This window comes from Nothobranchius furzeri, chromosome 1 (assembly GCF_043380555.1).
Source record: "Nothobranchius furzeri strain GRZ-AD chromosome 1, NfurGRZ-RIMD1, whole genome shotgun sequence".
Classification (NCBI taxonomy): Eukaryota; Metazoa; Chordata; class Actinopteri; order Cyprinodontiformes; family Nothobranchiidae; genus Nothobranchius; species Nothobranchius furzeri.
The window spans coordinates 76,747,568-76,768,622 of NC_091741.1; the positions used below are offsets into that span (position 1 = coordinate 76,747,568).

Below are 21,055 nucleotides of genomic sequence, written 5' to 3' on the forward strand. Positions count from 1 at the left end.
TACGTAACTGATTGGATAAGTTGAATCTTTAAAAACATGGACCACATTGAAGGGCATTTTAGTAAATATTAGTCCACGAAGGAAAACACATCTTTGGTGCAGCAGACACAGATAGGTCATGAGTGAATGTCCGTACTTTGAGAAGAGGCATTTGTAGGTTCAGACGGCTGTCACACATAAATTAGTGCTCTTGAGGATTTTTGTTCTGTTTTCACATTCTTTAAACAGATGCCTGTTATAGTCTAATCCCACTAATGAAAAACAGCGATTAACTAAAATGTTCTGTTGTTTTATTTTCAAGGTTATTCAAAATTAAACCTCCTTTAGAGGATGATGAGGATTCCTCGCAGGAAGGGGTAAACAAGGCCAGCAAAGGAGGAGTTGTCTACGGAGACTATCTGCAGGTAAAAACACCAGACAAACATATATTTGTAATTGGCTATTATTTAGTGTTTTATTTATTTCTTTAAGGGGGATGGGTATTGTGTTTTACATGTTTTCTCTTTTCTTTTCAATGCTCAGCTTGACAAAATAACCACAGCCCAGGTTTTACAAAGTGAACTGAAGGGCAATAAGATCCACGATGAGCACCTCTTTATCGTCACACATCAAGGTAAACATGTAGCTTCATTTTGTCTGAATGTTAAAACCAAGCGCTTAATTTAACTTTAATCTGCTTTATTTACAACATTTGAGGGGAATTGATTAATTAAAATGTTAAGTTAAATACAGAGTTTGTGAATCTTTACCTGGATGGAGCTGATCCAGTTCAGCCTTGAATGTGTTTACTTTGTAAATACGACACCTAAGTATTTATCATGCCTAAAGCTTTGATTTTCATCTCAGCGTATGAGCTGTGGTTCAAACAGATTCTCTTTGAGCTGGACTCGGTACGGGAGATCTTCATCAGTGGACATGTAAGTCACATGGAAGAGCACACAGTTTGTTCTTTAGTTTAGGCAGTACATGATAGGTTTTTGGGATTGAACGCTGCTCAGAATCAAAATCTCTGTGCCTTCAGCTGGTTTAAAAGGAAACTAATCATCACAGCTTCACAGTTCAGTCATAAAAAATAGATGTATATTCATAAATTATGCTCATTTTTTTATTTAAAGCAAAGCCAAAGTTGCTCCCCTGCTCCTCTACAAGCATTCATTTGAACAATTATAAAAATAACAAAGAATTAATTAAGCCATAACAGTTTTTCTTCCTGTCTCATCAGGGTTTCCTTGAAGGTTTTATTGTAATCAGTATTCACTAAATCAATTCCCTTCTCTTCAGGTCAGAGACGAGCGCAACATGCTCAAAGTCAACACTCGCATACACAGGATCGTGATGATCTTCAGGCTGCTGGTCGACCAGTTTGCCGTTCTGGAAACAATGACAGCCTTGGACTTTTTTGACTTTAGGTAAACTCATAAATAACTGAAACTAGCCCTCTCTACTTCATCACTGAATATTTTATAAGATGAGCTGCTTCATGATAGTTTGCTCCCGTAAAGCAAGTGATGTGCATCTAAATGCGTATTTGTGCACACAGAGAATACCTGTCTGCAGCTTCTGGCTTCCAGAGCCTTCAGTTTCGGGTTCTGGAGAACAAAATCGGCGTGCCAGACAACCTGAGGGTCCCATACAACAGACGTCATTATAGGGACAATTTCAAAGGTCATGACAGTAAGACGTTACTCCAAACAGAGCAGGAGCCAACGCTTCTAAAACTGGTTGAGGTTTGTCTTTTTACATCATTAAGTGAATTAACCGGGTTTTGTTTTGTTGTCCCTGCCCTGGAGAAGGTAATGTACTACTGAAGAGAGCATAAACGCCATAAACCCTTTGGGCTGTTTTTCCAGGAGTGGCTGGAGAGAACTCCGGGCTTGGAGGTGGATGGATTCAATTTCTGGGAAAGGCTGAAAATCAATATATTTGATGGGTTGAATGTAGAGAAGGAAAAAATCGAGGTAAGAAATGACTTGAGCTCTCAGAACAAACTTTCTTGGCTTTGCCTGGAGTGCCCAGATGATTGACAGAAGTTGTATTTTTGTGTTGTTTATTTATTTTTTTATAGAAAATGCCAGAATCGGAGGAGAAGGAGGAGCTGACGGCTGAGCTCGTCAAACAGAGAGAGATCTTCACGTCTCTATTTGATGAAAAGCGTCACGACCACCTGGTCAGCAAAGGTAGCCGTTTAATCACATGTTGGAACTGACAGTTATGCTTTGTGTTTGCTCAGAGCTCACTCCAAACGGTCTCCGGTGGACTTTAAACTCCAGCTCATAAAAAGTACAAATAAAGACAAGTTGATGTGCTTTCAAAGTAATCTATTTCCTCTTTTGTGAACAAGGTGAAAGGAGACTTTCTTACAAAGCTCTTCAAGGTGCTCTGATGATCTACTTCTACAGGTTAGACACATTTTCAGTGTTTCTTCATCTTTAATTGTCGAACCAAACTAAATTATTTACACCGTTTTAATGCAGGTAATTCCTTTTTACAGCTAGGATGGGGCTGGCACCTCCAAAGGGAGATCTAACTTAAGAACAGCTCAGTGCAAGTTTTAGAGGCTTGGGCACTCATTAATTCTCCCCATTTAAAATTTCCATATCAGAAGCCTGTTCTGAAGCGCTGTCAGCCATCAACTCCGGGCGACACCTACAGCAGTTGTAAAAAGGTCTTCGGGATGTTTTAACAGTCTGAGCATGTCGGTGTGTTTTACCTAAAGGTGTCAGCTAGTTTTGTAAAACATGTGTGGTAGGGACAGAGTGTCACACGAGGCTCATTAAGGCTTCACCAGTGCCAACAAAGTCATCTGGCAGTTACTGGAAAGTGATAATTAGTGCAAAACTGCAGGGTTGTAGGTGGTGAACAGGTGACAGCTGCTCTCGTTTTTAAAGTGATTAAAATTTAGACCTTTTTTTTTATTTTAAATAAAAACGGCGAGACCTTAGATCTTTTTTTTCTTCTTAGGGAAGAGCCGAGGTTTCAGGTTCCCTTCCAGCTCCTCACGTCCCTCATGGACATTGACACCCTCATGACAAAATGGAGATGTGAGTATTTCGCTGTCGAAGTTGCTGAATACACTTTTCCGAGCCGCTTATGGATTTTCACAGTTCACCTAAAGCTTGAGCTACATTATTAAGGAGGGGTCATGAAGTTTGAAAAGGGAGGTATCTGTCACTTGTGCTCCAAAGGTTTACGTAAAGTAAAAGCTGTAAAGCCTAAAGACCACTGAGTTTCTGTCCCCATTCCTTTCTAGACAATCATGTGTGCATGGTGCACCGTATGATTGGCAGCAAGGCAGGAACAGGAGGCTCATCTGGCTACCTCTATCTCAGATCTACCGTCAGGTATTGTTTCAAATAAACTTAAACATCTTTATTAAAGAGCAAGCCACACCCAAATCAACCGTTTTTTTATTTTATTTTTTTGCTGTTTAAATTATTGTCGACTACTTCTGTATACACGTGTAGTCATTATGGAGACATTTTAGTGCATCTCATTTAGGGCTCTCTTGGTCCACCAGGCAATGCCTCCTTCTGATGCATTTTCCAAACAGGAAATGTGTGTTGCCTAAGACTGATAGGGGAGTGACTTGCTCTTTAAACACCAGTTAGGCCGTTTGGCAAAGAAATAAAACCCAAAATTGCTATTTACTCCATGAAAGCACAGATGGAACTTTTTACGTTCATTTAACCTTTAAAGGTGTGGAACACTGAAAAAAACATTTGTAATGATTGTTTCTGATTATAATCGGTCACTGTGTTTTCATGCAGGCTGAACATGAAAATAGTCTCCTACACCAATAGACGGTGAAACTCTAGGATCAGAAAAGCCTGAGAGACCTATGTCACACTGTCACTTTACATTCATGGCCTCAGCCATCTTGACTCATGGCGAGGAAGGCTGTTTTTGGTTTAGTGTCCAGGATACAGCAGAGAACATCCTGGCTACCAGCAATTCTACCACGTAACAGAACTCCTTTAGACGTGTGTTATTTGTGAAGATAAAACCTCCACATTGCAAGTCAATGTTGCATTGCTGTTATCCAATCCGAGGCGAGAAGTTCAAATATCAGGAAATAAGACCAAAACCAGCCGTATGAAGCTCAGATCTGATGTGGCTCCCTTCTGGTTCCTAAAATGGTGCACTACTGTTGCCCCGCCTTCCAGCGTACAACTTAAAAAGCATTAATGGGCTCGACACATGGGAGGAGACAAACGACCGCGATCAGCGAAATTCGTCGCTGTCGCTTTTATTACCTGACACACGGGAGGCGATCCACGGCCAGCGGCAAAGCCGTCTACGCGTTCTGTTCCATGGCGAAATCGAAACATCCGTTGTTTTGTTTGGCTGTGTCAAGTTGGAGGGAATTAAGGTTATTTAAGTGGTTCAGAGTTAATAAAGCGGTAGATATGATGTTTCACAAGGTGCTGCTAGAGTTATGTGAAATCTTACTTCTGATTTTACTATATAAAACATAATAATAATCAACTTCTCCTCCATGTTTGCTCGGAGATGTATGGAGCATCCTGTCCGCTCATTGGACAGTGAATGAAACCTCCGTTGATTGTTCCTCGTCCGAGCGACAGCGATGAAAAGTTGAAAATGTTTCAACTTTCTGGGATTGCGTCGCTGGGTCGCCTGTGCACGACACGTGCACGAGCGCAAAATTTCACACGCACGTTTTTCGCGTTTCGCTTGGTAGGAGGGAGACCCGCGATTATCGCTTTGTCGTGCATGTTTCATTGAAAATGAATGGAGGAGAGGCGATGTCGCCGCCCGTGTGTCGAGCCCATGATTCTTACTAGAGACCACTGCAAATGTACCGATTAAACAAGAGTTCCACGCCTTTAAACCTTTTTGTAGCAAGTTGTGTTTATAATTATTTTGCATCACTTACAAAGTACAAACCCGTGATTTTCTTTCCATTTAGCGATCGTTACAAAGTGTTTGTGGATCTGTTTAACCTGGCGACCTTCCTGGTGCCTCGCCACTGGGTGCCCAAACTGAATCCCAACGTTCACACCTTCCTCTACATGGCCGAGTGCTGCGACAGCTCCTACTGCAGCAGTGAGGACTCAGACTAGAGGGCCTCTACTGTCCTGGCCTCCCTTTGCTGCAACGGGGTGATCACAGAGGGGGAACATTTGCTGGAAGTTTTTAGTGACCTGAGCACTGGTGAACTGGAGATAGTTTGTTTGTGCCAGTCAATGCATAATTTTGTAGATAACAATGAATGTGAGAAAACCTGATAAACTACATGGTCTCTCATTAACAGGGATGGTTTCAAATATATTCTGTAGCTAAGTGAAATAACAAGTTTAATTGGTTAAACAAGTGTGGGAGGGGTTCAGTGAGACTATGGAGCAAGACTTGCGTATGGCTTCGAGGAGATTCTGGTTCACCATCCGGCGCCTCAGGAGGGTAAAGCAGTGCACTATCAACACTGTTTACAGTAGTGATGCTGACCTCTACTCGGGACGTTGTGGATCGATGGGCGGAATACTTCGAAGACCTCCTCAATCCCACCAGCATGTCTTCCAGTGAGGAAGCAGTGTCTAGGGACTTTGGGTTGGACTCTCCAATCTCTGGGGCAGAGGTCAATGAGGTGGTTAAAAAGCTCCTCGGTGGCAAGGCTTTGGGGGTGGATGAGATCCGTCCGGAGATCCTTAAAACTCTGAATGTTGTTGGGCTGTGTTGATGCGGCTCTGCAATATCGCATGGGCATCGGGGGCAGTCCCACTGGACAGGCAGACCGGGGTGGAGGTTCCCCTATTTAAAAAGGGGGATCGCAAAGTGTGTTCCAACTACAGAGGGATCACACTCCTGAGCCTCCCTGGTAAGGTCTATTCAGGGGTTCTGGAGAGGAGGGTCCGTTGGATTGCCTAACGTCAGATTCAGTGGAAACGATGTGGTTTTTGTCCTGGAACACTGCACCAGCTCTATACACTTAGGGGGATCTTGGGGGGGGGGGGGTTCGCCCAAGCAATCTACATGCCTTGGGATTCCCCTGAAGAGCTGGCAAAAGTAGCTGGGGATAGGGAAGTCTAGACCTTGCAGTTTAGGCTGCTGCCCCTGCAACACGACTCCGGATAAGCCACTGAAAATGGATGGTTGGATGGTTAAACAAAATCTTAGTGTAATACTTGCTTTTTGATATGTAAATGTAAAAAATGTAAAATCATAAGTTTGTATATTTAAAAGTTTAGCAAGCATTAAAAAAGTAACTCATAATCATAAAAACAACTAAATAGGAAAGCTTGTGACCAAATGCCTGACAACAAAAATTTCACAACTCAAAATCGGGATTCTCTGCACTAATCTCCACTCTGAGTCACACGGAGGGATGCAGACAGCTTCCTGATGAGGACTGTTTAGATGTTCCCTCAATAAACTTATGTAAATGAAAATTCACTGACCTGCAGGCAAACAGATCAGTGGGAGGAATGATCAAACCTTGAGTGAAGGGACAATGCTGGTGGGACTTTACAGAAATGCAACATCTTTCATGTCAAGGGGCAATTTTATGTGACTGAGATGCACCTAAAGTGAAATAAAATGTACATATGATGAAATCTCAACCACATGAATGTCAACAGAACTACAGCTTTAATGCTATGAAATAAAACCCAGAAATGGTGTACATAGCTGCTTCCTGATGAGGACGGTAGTTGCTACTGATGTTTTTATATTACTATAGATAGATAATTTTGTTGTGTATTTATAGACTAATTATTGGATAGTTTTTGGAATTATTGGGATTTTTGTATAGCTGAATTATGCATTCTAATGCCTATATATATATATATATATATATATATATATATATATATATATATATATATATATATATATATATATATATATATATATATATATATGTATATACATTTTTCTTTATGTATTTAATAAAATGCATGTTTTGTACAGTGAAAAGATTGGTATTGTTGCAGTTTTGCAGCAGCGTGTTCTGTAGCGCTGTTATAATCCAACACTTGCAAACATATGAGATGATTTATTTTCTTTTAGTGATGCAATATGGTTACATTTCAATAAAAGCATTATCCAATGTGACACTGAAGGCAAGAACAGGACTTATTTCATGTTGGCATTGGTGAGCGCCCACACAGCGACTGACACGACCAGATACGACAACTTCAATAACAAACCGTTTGTCAAAGAAAGACGGCGGCCACAGACTCTGCGATTCCTGCGAAGAAACCAAAGTGACGCATGGTTAATTCATGGGGAAAACTAAACAGCACCCAAATAAACAAATGTACGAAACCACATGAGGTGATGAACTTACCGCAGACGTTGCTGCCAATTTTTACATAAACATAACCCTCGTTCCCCCACGAGGTTCCCCAGGAGTTCTGCACGATCCAGTACGGGATTTCCCCTGTGACACAAAACACGCATTTCACAGTAAAGGCTGCGTTTGAAAGTGTTTATACTGTTACATAATCATTTTCTCTTGTGTAACCTTTTGAGAACAAGGCTGCGTGAAATAATTGATGTTAAAAACACAAATAAAAAGTCTTCTGCTGGGAAAATTGTGTTGAGATGTTAAAAACGGGGCAACGTGAACCAAATACCGACAATAAAAGTTCACCTCAAAGTCACAAATTTTTAACAACACCAATTCAGATGAAGTTGGTTGATTCCATGAATAGTTTAGTAGTATAATGCACAGTAGAGGGAGACGCGTGTAAATCATTTATACTCGTTCTGACAGAAAGAGCTCTATAAACAGTTCACTGAGTTTCTCAACAACTGAACAAATGTTGACATAACCTGTTTGGAACAGAAAGACTTTAGGAACATGCTGTAGGTTTAAATCACAAGTACACCAATGTTGCAAACAAGGAAAATTTGAGTCATTTTAAAAAGATTAATTGTGAACTATCTGGGGTAATTTTTGTCTCCGATGAAGTAGAAAAATCTAAATAAATGTAAAACTCACTTCCCTCATTTTGGTAACACTTTACAATAAGGGTCCCTTTATTAACGTTACTATTTCTGTTAACTATTAAGAGACCTTAACGTTATGATAAAGAGCCGAAGTGTCTGCTTAGTGATGATTACATAATATGGTTAATCAGTTGTTAATACTTTATTTATTAGGTTATTAATGCTTAATGATGCACACAATGATTTGATAAAGTGTTATCCTTTTCTTTCACTGTCCCCATCTCATTTATCTGATTTAGGGTAGCGCATACAGATAATTCAGGGACATATTGAGAAATCCAGTTAATCTCTGGCCACTCACTGCTTATGAAGACTAAGAGGATTAAGTCACAAAGTCAAACACTAAATTGTGGCTGTACATAGATTAATTGAAAAATCTGCTCCATCTCTTTTATTCCATTATTTTGGACATATTGGTACATATCATGACCATTATCTTGTTTCATTTCATATAATTGTTAACAAGATCTTTAAAATGTGTTTCTCAGAAATGCTCAAAAAAGCTTAAACTATTATTCATGCCTTCGTTGTGACATACGGAGCATAATATGGTCACGCTGCAGTAGCAGGTTGCGCATAAATCTGATTAAGACTGTCTTGTGCATATTTAAATTAATTTCACAGTCCACAGTTTCTGTCTGCAATCTCAAAAATAATGTGCATGTTGAACTGTGATGCGTGTGTGCATGTGTGGTGGCAGCTTGTACCAGTTGTGTCATATCCAACAACCAGAACAGCATGGTTAGACCATTGACTGGTGCAGTGGTGTTGGATAATGCCCCCCAGGTAATCCTGCCAGCTGACAGCATCCACGATAACAGCCAAAGGACCATTCTGCACCAGCTGACCCATCATCGCCTCCTCTTGACCACTGAGGAAAATCAACAGAAGGATGTTCTCCAGAGGTTTGCTTGTTTGGGCTTGGGATTAAACAGCTTTGAAATGTGAATTGTTGAATGAAGTTCAGTAAAGTGAAAAGATAGATTCAGTGATTATTTAAACATTTCACAAGAGTACGTTTCTTCCACCAGTCTTTGCTTTAGAAACTATATGCTATCTATGTTTCCTCCTCATTAGTACATTTGCTTTTGAGCAAGTGTTTGACATATTCGTGTTTCTTCTTTCTGTGTTGAACATATGCAGACCCCCCTCGGATACCCCTTCCTGTCATCCTGCTGGATGATTCCAGCTGGGGGTATCTGTGATGCCCTCCACTGCCAGGCTCATTACTCACGATCCACGAAGCCCATCTCTACGTACCCAACCAAACTGAAAAGCCACTTTGACTTTATGATCGTGTTTGTCTTTTGCTGCACTGTAGTGGAAATCTGACCCCCTGATGAGACTCCTCCTCACACAGACATCCAGTTCCAGAAGACAGGGCCAGGTCAAAAGGGACATTTTCATACTGGATCAGATAGATGAAAAGGGTAGACCAAGTGGCAGCGTGACACTGACATTTACTCAGTCTGAAAACCATCTTTGCTTAACTTTTAAGTTGTGTTTAACAAGCTGCAGCTATATTTGTATAGTATGTTTCAATCCAAAGCCATTAATGTTGACAAAAACATTCAAATGTATCTTAAATATGAGATTTAATCATATAATCTGATCCGATCCAGCAAAGGTAACAAAAATAACATGAAAATTAATCAATTAAAGGTTAAAAGTATGGTTGCTGCATTTGATTTCAATAACTTCCATTTGCAATGGCAAGAAAGTGACATCAATGTGCTGAAGTCTATTTTATTTCACTCTGGAGTTGTGGCAAAGTCTATCTGCATACTCAGATGTTTGTGGTGCTAGAATAAGTTGGGAACTTTGAGAGTGCATGAAACTGAAAATGTAAAAAAAACACGGCTTAGCAAACTTCTGGCAAAACCAAACTCAAAGGCAAGCTTTGGTCATAAAAAAACTATTTTCAGCTTTTTTTTGCACCACGGTTTCTGTAGATGTTATACAAACCTTTATTTTTTAACATTTTATGAAGCATATTGCTTAAGAAGCCATACACTTTGGGTTTTCACCATGTTTATCTCCTGTTTTATGTCTTTTTTCAGCTAAATTGCCTTTATTAAGAGTTTTAGGCAGTTATTAATCTTCCTTTAATCCTTTTGCTTTCAGAACAACAAACATCCAGGTTGTCTGATGGAAATCCAGAGTCCTGAAACAGCGGTGCAAATCTGCACTCAAGTGAAACACTTGAATGCTCTCTTTTTCAGCTGCCAGTGGCTGTGTTCTACTAAGCAGCGGCTTATAGGACTCTTTGCCTGGATGACAGTGCAGGCCAGCTGGTAGCAACACAAACCACTGGGCACTGGGCCACAGTTATCACTCATCCTCCCATTTCCCTGGCAAGTGATTTATTCTTCTGTGCACGTGAGATGATTGCTACTTTCAGATTTACAACTAGTCACACGTTCTTCCTGTTTAGTGATGGTCTTGTTGATGCTAATTGATGATTCATGTTAAGAGTTCTCTTTATACACAAACCTGGCAAAAAAGGAGACTTTGGCAGTTGTAGCTGCTCATTTCAGAGTACAGAGAAGTTTTAGAAGTACAAACATCTACGATTACAACTTTTTGGGTTTGTTTTTCATCAAATTAAACAGAAATGACCTGCTGTTTGTAGAGGCCAATATGTATAATTTAGCATCAGTAAAATAATCCAGCAAACGTTCTGAATTTTAAATCATGAATTACAGTAAATCAGAAAACAAAAATGATGAAAACTAAAAGCTCAACTCACTGTTATATTGAAATAGAAATTATCAGATCTGATACCGGACTTTTACTATCACCATCACGCTAAAAAAAAAGGAAAAATCAGCCACCTATGATAATCATGAATACGAGTTGAGGCTCAAGAGGGTAAATCCAAAACACAACAGGTCAAATTAACCTTTGGGCCGCATCGATCGACCCAAAGTCAGGAACCTTTGTGCCACTGAGCTCTCCGTGTGTTTGTTGACAGACACTGATTTTCCATTGGGCACGACCAATCACACCCCCCCATTTCTGTCCTTGGTTCTACATGAAAACCAATTCAAATGAACTGTGTCATTAATAATAAATCTCACACTTTGTTTTACGTGTTGCTCTTTAGACAAAATCTGTTACCTGAAGTCTTGTAGGGAAAAGTCCTTCACAGAAACACCGCCATGTGACCGGGAGAAGAAATGGCAGATCCCTGTTTTGGCCTTGTATGGATAGTCTGACTGAGTAACCAGCTTTACTTTGGTCTAAACAGAGAAATAAAAGAAGCTCAAATACTTATCTATTTATAAGATACTGGTGATTATATGTTCTCTTACTATACAAACATATAACAGGTGCTTTAGTGCTGAGATATTCAGCACACCCTTTGTTCATACGAAGGATTAAGGCTCAGATTTTGTCCAGCTTTTGCGCTTAATCGAAAGCGTCTCCTACGAAACCAGCAAATCTGTTCTGTACAAATGTCGACCCACCTGTTTTAACCAGGTCAGAGCCACAGAGGGGGAGCCTCCATCGCACCCCTTATTTTTGAAAGAGCAGTCCACAACCTGCTGCACACTGAGCTGCTCCAGCTGCGAGCCTCCGATAGCATAGACAGACTGCACGGCACCGACGACGCTAAAAGCCCAACAACTCCCACACTGTGAATTATGGTGACGAGACAAACAAAAACAGAAAAGACAGGTGAGTTAAGTATGCCTCCCAAACCATTAATTCAGTCATATCTTACAGTTCCCAGAGGAAGGTGTAATTATTTCCCCATCTTTGCTTATCCAAATACACGGAAAATGTTGTCTTACTCAAGTACATGTCGGCAAAGAAAAAACTTATTTTTCCAGAGACTTGTGGAAATTAATGATCTGTTCCAGCAGAAATCAATGTTTCATCTTTAAACTTCAAACAGTTCTGCAGCACTTCAAATTTTAATTTTTTTAATTTATTAAAGTGGTAAAGCTTTTGGATAAAACTTCCTCATGTTACATTTTGAAAGGTATTTTTAATGAAAAGCCCACAATGCTTTAAGCTGTTTTTTACTGCTGGAAGAGGTGAGATGATCTGACAACTCATCCCAGACCAGCTGCTCTCTGCTGCCATCTACTGACAGGAACTTCTTAAGAATACAATCGCTGGAGAAAAATTGGATTTCTCTCTGAACGAATGCGCTCCACTCTCGTTTGTCACAAGCATGTGGGGGGAATACAGAAACAGCTGTTACTCAAGCTTCCAGGGTACAATAATTTCCAATTTTTAGAAGGTTTATTGTAAAAAATTCTATAACAGATATCATAGATTTTATTGCTCCCCTCAAATCAATCCATTCTTCCCCCGTGAAGGGGCATGCTGAATCTTATTATGTGGGATAGATTTTTGTTTCATGTTCAACATTTGTAAAGACAAATCTCATTCTCCAAATTAAAAATCACTATATCATGTTCCTCCCTCAGCATAAACTCTCATAAACGTGATGAACATCAGAGCTATCTGTGTAAAATAGATTTTTCTTTTAATCAAAATGGTTCCGTGGCTTAAAATCAATACCGAAACTAAATTCAGTCATGATTGCCTGGACCGGAGATAAGTATGCGCTGAGCATACAAAATATTAAAGCCATCTGTGAGCTTTGAAACTCACTCAAGCTAGAAATGAGGAATCAAGAAAAGGAAATTTTTAACCAGGAAGAATTTATCTGCTGTAATTGACTTGATATTTTGTGTCCATGTGCATGGTATCGGAGTTTATCCTCAGTCTGGCCATTAATCTGCTGTGGGATCTCAGCTCGAGAAGGTCTAACAGACAAGCTCGACAATAAGAAGTGTTGGTAGACTGACTGCAGCGGAGCTGAGGTAGGGGAGTGCGGTGACTCCGGTCGTTTACAGATCCTCCCAGGAGCACTAAACTTTCCCTGCATTCACGAGAATGAAGTATACACCATGTTATCACCCAGCATTCTGCTGTATAGGTTATGTCCCTCCCTTAGGAGAAGAGGTTTACAGTGAAAATACCATCCCCCGCAGCAAATTGACTTACTGAAGAGATAAAGGACAAAAAGCACAGAAGAGTGAACCCTCATAAAGGACGTACAACATCTCCATCTCACTAACCTTCTCGCTTTTGTAGCCCAGGTCCATTCTGCTCGCTGAGCTTGGGTCTCAAAGGCTTGGTTTGTCATTGTTTCATCTCTTTTCCTTAACGATTGAACTCCCTCACCACTCACATATGTATTTTGTCCATTACTACCTCGGCTGAATGTTTGACCTTCATTTGAACACTGGAAGAAGAAAATTGATTTGCAGAAAAGGAAAATTCACTTTTTTCACCCTCATCATAAATCTTAGTCTGATACTTTGAAACAACTCCAAGACGAAGTATAAGTTTCTGAAGTGTGACAAAATGACGCCTACGTCCCTATTGGGTTTTAGAATAAAGCAGGAGCCACTCATAACTTGTTTTTGTACACACGTAGTCAGGTTTTTGTAAAATTGAATATCCTCCCGCCCTTCCAGGAAAAAAAAACCTGGGTTCACGCCACCTTGGTTTCAACAACAACAACAACAACAGCAACTAAATCAGTGTATTGGTGAAGCACCTTTGTAGGAATAACAAGTCTGTGGGTGGTGGTAGTTCCCCAAATAAGGGGCAGCAGAAGCTCAGGAGGTAGAGCGGGTTGCCTCATGATCGGAGGGTCATGGGTTCAATTCCAGCTCTTGCCAGGGGTATTCTGCTGTTGTGTCCTTGGGCAAGACCCAACTTGCCTGTGTTGGTGGTGGTCAGCGGGGCCGACGGCGCCAAACGGCAGCCTCGCCTCTGTCAGACCACCCCAGGGTGGCTGTGGCTACAAAGTAGCTTACCATCACTAACACTGTGTGGATGTGAGTGCATGAAAGTGTATTTGGGTGTCCTAAAAAAGCGCTATATAAGTTTGATGTATTATTTTTATTATTATTATTATTATTATTATTGAATAAGCAGGCCAGAAATGACATAAAGAGGCTGGCCACCCCAGGTGCCACCCCAAAAACTGAGACAGTAAAACATCTAGAACATATGATCAATAAAAACACAAACTCTAAAACATATAAACAATAAAATATCAAATGTAAGAAGACATTTGGATGTTTATTCATTTTTACTGTTTTAGTATTTTCAGCATTAACTGAGCTTGGTTCATGCTCCAAAATATTTCTGACATTCAGATAATGAGACCAGACTTAAAACAAAAGAGCAAACTAGACTAGACATTTCCTTTCTTGTTGATGTTATTTCACTGATGTTACGTTTTAAAACTCACCTGTTTCTGTTATTAGTTGAAAATATTTAAATAATTACAAATGATCAAAAGGTTAAAATGCACTAAAATGCTAGCCTGGCAATGCCATCATCCAAAGTACACCCTCCTCTCTTTTCTAAAAGAACCCCAACTTTACAATGTCAGAGAAAGTCCCAATTTTATTTACATTTACAAACCAATGCTGAAAATGGAGAATTCGCAAATCTCGGCCTTGGCTGGAGTTTTTTGACAGAATAGTTTTTTGGAGCCATTTATCTTCACTTTTTTGTTGATGACAGGCCAAACTATTGAAAAGTCTGTTTGTTTGTGGGATATCTGCCTACGTGTGTACAGGCTCTAAGAACTATTGTTGTACGCATTAAAACAAGATCATTTTTAGATGGTATGTGGGACAGTCATATGAGATGTAAACTATAAAAAAGGGTGGGAGTTTGCCTCGTGCCCTCTCATGAAACTAAGGCCTAGTCCACACGTAGGCAGCCGGGTTTTTTTTTAAAACGAATATCCGCCCCTCCAAAAACTTGCATCCACACCACCTTGTTTAAAAACAAAACTCTGTCCACACGTACCCGGATAAATACGTTGTTAAGGACATGCCAGACCTGTAGGCGGCAGTACTTCCCCCGTTCTTAACCTCGTCCTTCGTCTGTGGTCTTCCGCAAGGAGCAGTAATTCCGCTTGCAAAAACAAACAAGCAAAAAGCGCTTGGACAATTGATAAAGCGAGCGCAGCTCTGAGGGCATCCATGATGCCGGCTAGTGTAAACACAGGTCGCACACGTGATGTCAGCATTTTTTTGTCGCGGAAAGTGACGTTGCGGACCTTAAAACTCCGGTTTTGTCTGTCCACACGCAGATACCCAAAACGGAGAAAATGCAGATCTTCACTTTGGCCGGAGTTTTTAAAAAGATCCGTTTTCGTGTGAAAAAACTCCGTTTTCGTGAGGATGACAGGCCAAAACGTAGAAAAATATCTACGTTTTGGCAGATCCCCGGCTACGTGTGGACAGGGCCTGAGTTTGTGGATAAGAACGGAGAACACACCTGTCAATCATCAACTCAGAATCTTGCATCTGTGTGTACTAAAATCAACTGTGAGCTTCATTACAAAGAGGCGCATATTATGTCCTTGTTATTTGATTAGTTTGATTAATTTATAATTCCATCTATGAACAAATCAGGGCCTGAATAATGCATTCCAATATCCCACACGTTATATAAATGCAGATTTGACTTGAAAGACTAGGCACATCTGACCCACATATACGAACGTTTCACAGACACGAGAAACTGAAATTAGGCAGATGGCGAGGTGGTGAATTGAAGCCAGATTGTAGAAAAACTTCTCATATATTTATTTTTATTTCATGTCTTGAGTTACTTAAAGATCTACTTAATGTCAAACATTCAAACTGTTGTTTTTCTAGGTTTGTGCCAGTGAGTAGCTACTACTTTGGAACTTTTTCCACTTAGAAGCCAACTCAGACCTTAAAATAAGTTCCTCACCAACATAATTCTCATCAGCAATGCATGGAGGAGAGTCAGTATGCTGACACTCGTGGTGAGTTGTGGAACACACTGCAGCTGTAGAAATGCAAAGAGTTTTACAGAAATCTGGCAGTTGGTCGGGTTGTGGAAAGTCTTGCTCTTCTTTTGCTGATGTTAACCCTTTAGAGACTGAATTCCTTTCACCTCAACCACATTAACGGAGCGAACTGAAGCGAGTATCACCTTCTGTTCTAGAAATCCAACATGAAGTTAACAGCAATAAAAAAAATTACAAGAACAGAGTAGAAATTGTTTTGATATCATTGAATATTCTGCATCAAGCACCAAGTTTGGTTCTAGTTACCATTTAACTACAGTATGAAACACACAGGATCTGGGCTCTTGTGTAAACCTAATTGTTTGAAAAAAAAATTTCTTCATGTATTTTAAAGGAATACTTTGCAACTTTTTTTATATTTTTAAATCACTTCTTGATCCAGTATGTGCTAAAATGGCGCTTTACAGGGTTAATGAAAGGCCACCCAGCCCCTCTGTGGCCAGAATTCCACTTGCAACTTCAGAAAGGCGGGCGCTCTGTTGGAACTGGTGCTGCAGTAAAAAGTAAAAAGATATTTAGCAGAAGGCCCAGAACAGATAAAAGAACGCGTTGCGGAAAAAGTCAGAAAATATGAACATTTCTTCACCGGTGACTGAAAGAGCACAACGTACAGAGCACACGTGGATGGAAACGATGGGAAACATGGGTTTAGACGTGGTGACCGCATGAAGAGGTGGTGGAGAATAAAGGACAAATTTGTTCGTGTTATAAAGTCTCTGAAATATATTAACACATTAGTAAATACACTATTATGTAATGTATGTATATTATGTACTATGTATGTATATTATGTAATCTGTAGTAGTACGCATTTTAATTTCATTTTCCGCTTTGGCATAACTTCCGGATACATGAATGTTATGGTGGCAGGATACCACAGAAAAGCGCTACGTCCTCCGTTGTCCTGGCGGGGAATTGCTTTTCAACACTCGCCTGTCTGCGGAGAAGCTAGCATGCGAATGCACTCCGTTTGAGTCTCTATGTTGCAGAGAAGTTTAAATCGGGCTTAAAACTGTGCAAGCCTATAACTGACACGACACTGCTATAGCAGAGAACTGCATCAATCTATAATTGAACACAACCTGATTAAAGTTATATCTACATGAATCCAAGTTTTAGGTTAGGAAAAAATGATCAATGCCTTTTCCTTCAGCTGACAGTGTGGCTTACAAATCACATTTATATGCAGTAATCTTACTGATAGCTGGTTCTGGACTGGTCCCACCACACCCTTCTCCCTCCAGTCAAATTTGGCAGGGAACTCCTTTATAGACCCTCCAGAGAAGGCAGGAGCTCTGCTACTGAACGCTCGCAGGTAAACATCTGTGGATAGCGATACAGTTTTAAATCATTCCTAGATGAAAAGATTTGTCATCAATGTCTCGGGGTTCTAGATTCATGATGTGGAGTTAAGAACTGAAACAATCTACTGAACAAAATTAAGGCAGAGGAGTAATTTTAATGAATTTTAAAACTTAAAGAGCAAGTCACACCCTACCAGAGTCTTATTCCACTCCCACTTCCGGTTTGTCTTGAGGACATAAAAAATTGGATGACTCTAAACGTTTTGCTTTTAAATCAAGACAAGACGGAAGTTCTCATCTTTGGACCAGAAATCCACAAAAGGAAATTGCTTAGCCAATCACCTGACCTGAATGGCATTACATTAATCTCCGAGAACAAAGTAAGGAACCTTGGTGTTATCTTCCACCAGGACATGTCATTCAAATCCCAGGTTAATCAGGTTTGTAGGATTTCCTTTTTCCACCTTAGGAATATTGATAAGATTAGAAGCATCCTTTCCAGGAGTGATGCTGAAAAACTAGTTCATGCATTTATTATATCAAGACTGGATTACTGTAATTCACCGGTTCCCAAACTTATTTAGCCGCGCACCCCCTTCTATGCCCCGACCATGTCGACGCACCCCCTAGCCCCCACATCAGGGCATGGCTATATATATATATATATATATATCAGACGTCAAGCTAAACAGACAGGGTTAAAAAAAAATATGATCGACCTTTTTCCCCATCACTTTCATTTTTTAAATAGTAATTAAAAAACATTTGATACCATTACGATTTCCTTTGATTTAATTTTAAATAAATATTTGGAGTGCCCAGGTAGCACATAAACAATGAAATTTAACAGTTTTCTTGAAGTAGGAACGTTTAACCTGTGCGGCCAGAGTGCTCTCCTTCCTTCTGCTCTGCGTAAACCTGAGCTGATCACCTACTTGTGCGTAATCAAATGTCTATAGAGGAAAAGATGGAAAAGATATAGCCATGAGGTTCACTTTTACCTCAGACCGACTTATTGCTGTTTTATGGTGTGGCTGAATCTGCGATCCGCTGCCATGCGGACTGGAATAACAAATGCTGCAGTAACATGAGTTCAGGTTCGGAGTCACTGGCTGGAGCGGACCCGACCTTAATAGGTCATCTCAAAATAGAAGCTAATATCTTAATTTGACCTGGAATGAAAAATGTTATAAAACCTCTTAAAAGTTTTTATCACGGAGGAGGCGGCGCTCATTTCTGCCTTCAGTCTGACGGCGCGCCGGAGTTTGCGCAGCGTGCGCGCTTATTGAATCTCTGTGTGTGTGTGTGTGTGTGTGTGTGTGTGTGTGTGTGTGTGTGTGTGTGTGTGTGTGTGTGTGTGTGTGTGCGGCACAGCTCCATGAGCCGCTCCAGTCACCGCGTCTCATTATTGGCGCTATTTAAACCAATGTTGTAAAATTACTTCTGCCCAGCCCAGATGTGCTCACTTGTGCACCCGTGAGCCGTGGTTCCGCTGGAACGCGTCTGACCTCTGACAGACTCACTCTGAACTTCAGATCTTCAGCGTGCTATTAATAGCCTGAATGGGAATCATTTCTTGATTTATTTAGTTACATCCACAATGTTCTGTGTGTGAGGTTTACAATGTCAGAACACCTGCATGAGACAGGTGTTAATTACAATCTGCCAGAATGACTCACCACCTTCAGATTCCTCCAACACAGTTAAAAATGATCAAATACGGAACATATCGGCGTGCGCAGGCCAGAGTGCTGAAGCTCGGCGCATTGTTATTATGAAGCTAGGGCACATGTGGAGGACACACACGCGCGCGCAAAAATATACTTGTTTTCAATTACATTTATTGTGCCCACTTATTTTTTCTTTGGCCCACCCACAAATGAGTTTCTGGCTACGCTAATGGTGACATTTGACAGACTTCTCTGAGCTCCGCAGCCATTACACTTTTCACCTTGCGCACCCCCTAGCGGCAGCTCGCACCACACTTTGGGAATCCCTGCTGTAATTCATTACTCTCAGGAAGTCCACAGAATGTAGTTAAAAGTCTTCAGCTTGTCCAAAATGCTGCAGCTAGAGTTCTGATGAGAATTAAAAAGAGAGATCATATCTCTCCTGTCTTAGCTTCCCTACATTGGCTACCTGTTAAATTCAGAGTAGATTTTAAGATCCTTCTTCTCACATACAAAGCTCTTAATAATCAAGCTCCGTCATACATCAGTGATCTGATTGTTCCATATGTTCCTAACCGAGCACTTCGCTCTCAGACTGCAGGTCTACTGGTGGTTCCCAGAATATCTACAATTAGGATGGGAGGCAGATCTTTTAGTTATCAGGCTCCTCTCCTGTGGAACCAGCTCCCAGCCTTAGTCCGTGAGGCAGACACTTTGTCTACTTATAAGACTAGGCTTAAAACATTTTTATTTGATAGGGCCTATGGTTAAAACCTGATGTTAGCCTAGATCTGGACAAGTGGGGGAGTAGAGGGAGGTGGAGTGTACAGTCGGTAAAGATGGCTCTCCCTTGCCGTGCCTCCAACATGCCTACATCTAAATAGGATAGATTATCCAGAGTTATCTCTGTAGTTATGCTGCTATAGGCTTAGACTGCTGGAGGATACACTAGTGTTGTCAAAAAAATCGATACCCAGATATAAATCGATACTAAAAGTGGTATCTAAATGAGATATTCCATCCCTGTGGTATTGATATTAGGGACTATTATACACAGCCTTCTTCAAGTACACCGACACGCACGACAGCCAGATGCCGTAAAGCAGCTTCCGCCTCCCAGACAAACAGAAGAAGACTCCGCATGGCTACATAGCAATTTCCCACGCGAGTTGTCTCTGATCCAAGTTTTGTCTGCCAAATAAATAAACAAAAACATAAACAGCGAATTTGGGAGGCGCTTCACAGCCCAACTTAATTAGCATACCAAGTCCGACACGTAGTTGTATATTCACGCTTATGTGCTTAAAGGAAACTCCCGTTTATTGCAACCCGGACTTAATTTCTAGCATGCAGTATGTTTGTTTACTCACGCTGACAACTTTGGTGCTACTTGGATTCCCCGGGGTATTTACCGTAGCTCCATCGGCGAATCGCCGTCAGCGTATATCCATATAACGGGTGCGGACGGGCACCCATGGTGCAGCCTCGAAATAAGACATTATCTGCACCAAAACATCTTCATGTCGAAAGGTTTTGTTAGGAATCATTAACGTGATTCCCCTGTTCGTTTGGAGCGGGTCTGGTCTGGGATTTCTAGGCGTAAACAGACTAGCTGCGGCTAATCTAACCGGCGCTTTTAATGATGTCACTGCCGTGCGCCAGTCTGTTTTTATTAAGATTACCGGTAGATGTACCTTTGTCCTACTGTGGAGAAATTCGTTTTCTCCCTTTATTGACCAACAGAGTTGTTCAAAAGTACAGAACAAAACATATGGCATTACATCTTATGACAAAAATGCACCTTAAACAGAGTTTAAGCAGCAAAACATCACTCTGCAAATAGTGAGGCAATTCATGATTTAAAGTGTTAACTTTCACCAGTTTTTGTATGCACGTTTTAAAAAATGCTGATACTTGAAAGGTTTAAGCACTTAATACACTTAATTCTTAACATTTAATTTTTGTAATATAAATTGAGGAATGTTATTTTTTGAATAAACTTGTTCGATAAATGGGTGTTTTTAAATAGTATCGAAATCGATTATCGAGCATCGAGTTTTTTTCCAAGTATCGAATCGAGTTTGAAATTTTAGTATCGTGACAACCCTAGGATACACTGACCACGTTTCACACTCTACTGCTTTCTTCTACAATCTGCTCTTTAACTGTATTATTTCCTGCTATTTCAGCTGTTAACTTTATTTTTTCTCCAAGTGTTTTTC

At 40.5% G+C, this 21,055-nt stretch overlaps 3 protein-coding genes across 3 annotated transcripts in view; 2 read left to right on the forward strand and 1 right to left on the reverse strand.

Annotated features, from left to right (window-relative positions):
• On the forward strand, window positions 1-7,068 carry tdo2a (tryptophan 2,3-dioxygenase a). The gene is made up of 12 exons (XM_015950695.3): window positions 1-153; window positions 302-404; window positions 523-613; window positions 847-917; window positions 1,282-1,409; window positions 1,541-1,727; window positions 1,851-1,958; window positions 2,066-2,177; window positions 2,342-2,399; window positions 2,962-3,041; window positions 3,251-3,341; window positions 4,928-7,068. Exons 1-12 carry the CDS (start codon window positions 119-121, stop codon window positions 5,079-5,081), a joined length of 1,218 nt encoding a protein of 405 aa, XP_015806181.1. The 5' UTR covers window positions 1-118; the 3' UTR covers window positions 5,082-7,068.
• Window positions 6,995-21,055, reverse strand: part of ctso (cathepsin O) — a 16,708-nt gene continuing 2,647 nt past the window's right edge. Inside the window, exons 3-8 of the mRNA XM_015950640.2 lie at window positions 17,058-17,182; window positions 11,439-11,606; window positions 11,089-11,210; window positions 8,676-8,839; window positions 7,304-7,396; window positions 6,995-7,204 (exon numbers count right to left, since the gene is read on the reverse strand). Coding sequence (XP_015806126.1) covers window positions 7,170-7,204; window positions 7,304-7,396; window positions 8,676-8,839; window positions 11,089-11,210; window positions 11,439-11,606; window positions 17,058-17,182 — 707 coding nt within the window. The 3' untranslated portion in view covers window positions 6,995-7,169. The remainder of the gene's footprint in view (window positions 7,205-7,303; window positions 7,397-8,675; window positions 8,840-11,088; window positions 11,211-11,438; window positions 11,607-17,057; window positions 17,183-21,055) is intronic.
• The window catches only part of asb5a (ankyrin repeat and SOCS box containing 5a), a 23,239-nt gene continuing 13,704 nt past the window's right edge, over window positions 11,521-21,055 (forward strand). Inside the window, exon 1 of the mRNA XM_070550341.1 lies at window positions 11,521-11,649. Within this exon, the coding sequence (XP_070406442.1) occupies window positions 11,616-11,649 (34 nt within the window). The 5' untranslated portion in view covers window positions 11,521-11,615. The remainder of the gene's footprint in view (window positions 11,650-21,055) is intronic.

Bases quoted from the DNA above. Each gene is read 5' to 3' on its own strand.
- tdo2a (XM_015950695.3), top strand. From the start codon at position 119: ATGAGTGAATGTCCGTACTTTGAGAAGAGGCATTT. The intron at 918-1,281 runs GTAAGTCACATG...CCTTCTCTTCAG, and splicing joins AGATCTTCATCAGTGGACAT to GTCAGAGACGAGCGCAACAT. The intron at 2,178-2,341 runs GTAGCCGTTTAA...TTTGTGAACAAG, and splicing joins CGACCACCTGGTCAGCAAAG to GTGAAAGGAGACTTTCTTAC.